This window comes from Bidens hawaiensis, unplaced genomic scaffold (genome assembly GCF_021521415.1).
Source record: "Bidens hawaiensis isolate Kalapana, Puna unplaced genomic scaffold, B.hawaiensis_p1.1 tig00009959_1, whole genome shotgun sequence".
NCBI classification, from domain to species: domain Eukaryota; kingdom Viridiplantae; phylum Streptophyta; class Magnoliopsida; order Asterales; family Asteraceae; genus Bidens; species Bidens hawaiensis.
This window is the reverse complement of record NW_027491755.1, coordinates 75,000-80,922: the sequence shown is the minus strand read 5'-3', so window position 1 is coordinate 80,922 and position 5,923 is coordinate 75,000. Positions and strand designations below refer to the sequence as shown.

General features: G+C 33.9%; 1 protein-coding gene across 1 annotated transcript; it reads left to right on the top strand.

Moving 5' to 3' along the window:
- Positions 1-3,540: 3,540 nt before the first annotated feature.
- On the top strand, positions 3,541-5,049 carry LOC143533953 (GPI-anchored protein LLG1-like). The gene is made up of 3 exons (XM_077028573.1): positions 3,541-3,688; positions 3,786-3,842; positions 4,604-5,049. Exons 1-3 carry the CDS (start codon positions 3,607-3,609, stop codon positions 4,975-4,977), a joined length of 513 nt encoding a protein of 170 aa, XP_076884688.1. The 5' UTR covers positions 3,541-3,606; the 3' UTR covers positions 4,978-5,049.
- Positions 5,050-5,923: the final 874 nt, after the last annotated feature.

The following is a 5,923-nucleotide window of genomic DNA, read 5'->3' as shown; positions in this document are numbered from 1 at the left end:
TAACTTTCGATAGTAATTATCATTGTGTCTTTTCGCTAATAATGATAGTAATCGATTTATGTAAGTGTAATAATGTTGGGATGGTGACCACTCGATGTGATACATTGTGTTGAAGGAAAAATATTACATTGAAAAAATATCGTGATCACTTTTCTCCAACATGAAAAACATATGTGTGGAAGGTGTTTAAACAATTACAGTTCACTTAAGATAACCTAGAAGTACTTTATTCAAGATTTGGTGTGCAGGAGAGTTGCTCAAACTTGAGAAGAATGTACGCTTAATTGCAGTTAAAAGTTAACTTTTAAAGCGACAGAATTATGATGGCAAGAGGTAATCTCTAGAGTGTCAAATTAAAAATGGACGGTTGAAATCATGTTTCAGGGCTAAAACTCATCTACTGATGATTGGTAGACGGTAGGTCTAAATGTCTAATGACATACCGTGAAGTCAAAACACCATTAAAAAAATTACAGAACTTCAACGATGATGCACAACACATATAACCGACCATCTGGTCAAATTCTTAACTTTATTATTATCATCATTGCTATAACCATCATCACCGTCACCCTGGTCTTCATTCTACCCTGTGTTAATTTAGGGCATTCATAGTGGAGCCCCCCAAAAACGTCCTTTTTGATGCCACCTCACTTCCACATGGGCAGGGTTTTTTTTTCTTTACAAAACCCACTAATTATCACTCAATTTTATATAATTAATGTGCAAATTATTTATTTATAAATAATAAAGTAGCATAATTAAAAGAAAAGATATAAGTAAACAAAGCAGGCCAAACGAAGGCCCTATGGGCCGAAAATCAGATGTAGTGTGATAAATGTAAAATACAAAAATGGTAAGAGAAAGCCAGAAAGGTTTACTTAGTTGGCAAAAAATAGCAAGCAGGAAATGAGTAAAGAAGCAAAAATTAATTCATGAAATAAATATTAGTTGAGTTTGTAGTTTATTTCTTAGAAAAGAAAGAAAGAACGAATGTGGATACTGGTAATTACTAATTACACTTAGCATTTTGATATTTTTCTGTAATATTACAAAGATAAAGCAGTAATAATTAACTATTAATACGAGTGCACCTTATGTCCATTATTGTCTTTAGAGTGTGTTTTCAACAAGAACATTTCTCTAAATAGCTTAGAAAACATTCTAGTAAACACGTCTTATCGTCTCATACTCTCATTAAATTGGTAGTGATCATCACTCTCGTCTTACCAACCTTTGATAGTAATCAACTAATCACCATTCTATCTTCTCACTAATAATGATCGACTGAAAATGATCATATTATGACAAATATAACAACGTTGGTATGTATACCACTCAATGTGATATATCGTGTTGAAAGAAAAATATTGCATTCACTCTTCACTAGCATGAAAAACATTTATCAATCTTCTAACTTGTGGAGAGTGCTTAAACAATTACAAATCACTAAAAGATAATTTAGTAGAACATTGTTTTAGATTTGGTGTGAAATAGAGAAAGTAAACCATGAGAAGACTATTTGCTTAATTGCAACGAAAATCAACTTTTAAAAAAGTAAGGAACCTTCCAAAGTAGCTACATAACAAGGAAGGACTTAAAAGGAAGCACCAATAAACCGCGGAAATTCAATTGGGTCATTTTAGGTTTTAGCAATGTTTTCAGACCCGGCCCGGACGTTGATCCGGACACCTTACCGGATCAAAAGTCGGACCGGCTCGGGAGGGCGGACCGGCGTTTGGCCCGGATGACATCATAAATAATTTAAATATATAATTGCATATATATATAATTCATATACATATAAAAAATAATGATAACAAAAAATAATAATAATAACAAACTTTAATGTTTATCTATGTTTTATACATTGTTTTCTAAATATGTATGATTTATGTTTGATCAATAGAGACATTAATGAAACTTAGTTGGTTGGCTCATGGGTAATTTTTAAAGCTTCTATCTCCAAAATGACTCAAGTTTAAATCCCGACATGCACATTTCATTTTGAATATATTGAAAAACTCGTTACCGGTTCACCCGCTAGGTCAGCCGGTCCAACCGGTTCGGGCCCACCGCTCACCCGCAAAACTGGCCGGGTTTTTCGAAAACGGGCCAAATACTTTTACCCGACCCGGTATAGGGACCGGTCTGACCAGCCGGGCCGAGTTTCAAAACATTGGGTTTTAGGGGCTAAAAGCGCTCCCGCTCGGAAAGAACATGGACACAACTAGGAATTCTCTCTTTAACTAATTTCAAACAACAAATTGCAAACCATTTAACTGAGAATTGATATATTATAAAACTCCAAAGTTACCTACTTCTTATAAAAAATAATATCATATACGTTTAACGATTTAAGTTGTTTTTGTAATGCGATATATCAATATCTCAAAATAAGTCTTTCATAAATGTGTATTATTGCATTTTCAAAACTATAAGTTAGGACTCCTCTACTCTTTTCGTTTTAGATGACCTTTTTATAGAATATATACGTCTCGTAAGCTCATACAAGTTTTTTAAAAATCTCAACCTGTTTTACTTGTTTTATATAAAACTCTTCCAACTTCTAAATTTGATTTAGTGATCATTTATTAACATTTGATCTTGAATCCATTTCTTCATCAAACGAATCCTTAATACTTCTCATGCATGTAACTTAAAGTTTTGATCGCATTTTACTAGTCATTAAACATGCCAATTGCATATTAGATTGTGTAATTGTAGTCTGATGTTTAGGTTCGTTTTTTTGGGTTATAGACAAAGTAATTACTCACTGGTTCAATTCTACTACACGTAAAAGAGAGAGAATGTCTTGTTCGATAAAATAAAAAAAATACATAAAACATTTGCAAAAATACATAAAATTAAGTAGAGTATATATCGTGCTTTATCCGACGTTTGCTATTTAGGAGCATTCAAATTGTGCCGACGTGCATCACTAAAATATACTCATCAAAACTAACATAGACTCAGAGAGTATTTTATGAAGGGTTGGTTAGTGATGGTGGTGATTAAGGCCGTGAGTCCATAAATCAATGTTGGACGCCTTGCGCCTTCTCTATCAAAAAAATTAATCGTTGCTTATGATCGGCTCGTAGACAATCTAGATTAATTACTCACGCGAGCCATCTTAGCCTATAAAGTAAGAGACGAATAGACGATTGTATTAGAAGTTTGTTATTCTATTTGCTTGTATTATATTTTGAGACAATATTTTTATACATCTATTTTTCCGAAAGGATCTAACAATCAATGTCGTATCTAGAACCATATATATATATCTCTATATAATTTTGTATAATAAAAGCTGCCGTTCAAAAACAAAATAAGAATATAATAGGAAGTCTTGGTCGTATAAAACAATAGTCGTCGCTAACTAACAAATTATTATTATTATTATTATTATTATTATTATTATTATCAATAATCAACTAACTGGCATTTGACTTGATTGGATTGGATTGGATTGGATTGACAAAGTCCATCCAATACACCCACCGCGTAAACATTACTGGCCTCCATGTTTATATCCTGGATCTTAATATTTCAACAATATTATTAGTTATTACAAAGTCCATTTATTTTTATTTTTGCTCTTCAAGTATGAAGATGAAGATTTTGGTCTCGTTTCTTTTAATCATATGTTGTATCTCTGCGTGTTCGTCTTCTCCGGTTTCCATTTCGGGTTCGTGTGCTTGATTGATTTTGATGTTGTTGTTTTTTTTTTTTTACTGTTTTAAACACTATTAATGCAACTTCTGATGTTGAATTTGTATGTGCAGATGGTATCTTTGCTTCTGAAGCTTCCATCGGACGGAACCTTCTTCAGGCTAAGAAATGTTTGTTCTCTTATATATACTTGTTCTTATTCATGTTCATTTTCTCAAGATTATTGCTCTAGTTTGATTCTCATAATTGGAAGAAATAGAAAGCTGTATTCTTAATTGTATACCGCCACCTGAACGACATTTAAACATGTTTAACCATTGCCGAGAATTAGAAACTCAAAATCATAGTCAAAGCTGAAACGCACAATGATTTAGAGCATGTTTGGGATTGAGTTTGAGAACAACTTATTGACTTTTTCAAGAAACAATATGTTAAAAAGGTGTTTGGCAGAATGGCAGCCATAAAAATCTTTCTTATTTGAGCTTTTTTTATAAAGGGTTAAAAAGCTGTTTTTAAAACCCACAAATCCTGACTTTTCGAAAAAGTCAATAAGTCAACAAGCTGTTTTGAAACTCCGTCCCAAACATGCTCTTAAAATTACATTTGTTTAAAGGTTAAAACTAACCAGTTGTGACCAAAAACCGTTTTGACTTGTAACCCGAAACCGCCTTACCTGACCCAACCCGTTTGCCAGGCATAATGGTAATTAATCTTTCTTCCTTCCTTGTTCACGCCCATTTCGATTTCATTCTTAATCGGCTGGTTCTGACTCGACCAGTTTTGTCAAGTCTAACTTGAAGTAATCTTTAAATTAAGGCTTTTGATCATTATTTTTAAGCTCAAATCTATAAATTACATCCCATGGACATTAACTTTGGCATAATAATTAGATATTGTGGTTTTAGTGACATTTATAAATTTCAATGTGCAGCTTGCCCTGTAAACTTTGAATATATGAACTACACAATCATCACAAGCCGTTGCAAAGGACCACAATACCCCGCTAAGCTTTGTTGTGACGCTTTCAAAGATTTTGCTTGCCCTTACAGGGACGAATTAAACGATTTGTCAAATGACTGTGCCTCAACAATGTTCAGTTACATCAACCTCTACGGGAAATACCCACCCGGGCTCTTTAGTAACTTGTGTCGGGATGACAAAGTCGGTCTGATCTGCCCCGCTTTAGCACCAGGAGCCATAAGGAACACTGTCGGGTCTGATTCTAACAATAGCCCCAATATTCATAGCTTGTCAATATTGACATTAACTATGGGGTTTATAACCTTCTTGTTCATGTGGGTATAACTAGTAATGATCGTTTATTTATAGTTTGTAAGTTTGCTTTTGAGATATATCGTCAGACACGTGTATCAGACAATATTGTATACGCTACACGAAAAATAAAAACTATTATACGACCCCCCCCCCCCCCCCCCCGGCAATATTTATACGTTGTAAAATGTAACATCTTCTTCCCATTTCATCAGGGTTAAATGAGTTGAATATGTATCCATGTTTGGTTTTTGTAGAATTGAAGCTTAGCATGGTGATTAGTAACTTAACATGTTATTATTATAAATTGTTGGAACCATTGTGCTAGTGAAATTGAGAAAGAGTATTAATAAGTGTTGTTTCAAGTTTGAACAATGCATTGCTCTTCTCTATAATCAACTTAATAGCTTTGTTTTAAACTTGCTTTCTTTGTAACTTACAAAATACAAAATCTGTCAACACAGTATATTTTGTAGTTGCATATTACTAAGCAACTTAGATGAATAAATGTATCGATCAATATCCATGCGAGAAAACTGACCAACGGATAAATGTATATAAGAAGCAGGACTTATACATTTGTGGGTAGTTAGGCTGGAAACTGCGCGACTTTCCTTTCAACCATAACACTGCACTAACTTCCTCGGACCCAACAGGTAAGTACACAAACATGGTTTCTCTTGGTTACGATCCCGTGACTAATGGGAAATCTGTGATATATTTTTTGTCTCTTGAAAACTGGCTTGCCATTTAGGCTACGTACCTCCTTAGTCCGTGGGGACCAAATACCCTAGACGGTCTTTAATTTATCCGCTTGACCGTGATCTCTTGCTTGGTTACCATGTGACCAGGAACTTTCCTTCTTCAGAAACGAAAAAACACTTTGCGTTCTTACACGAATTGTTTCTTTATCTATGCTTTTGATTACCGAGTAATGAACGCAAGCCTCTATATTTTGTTCATTTGGATTGGGTGCTAG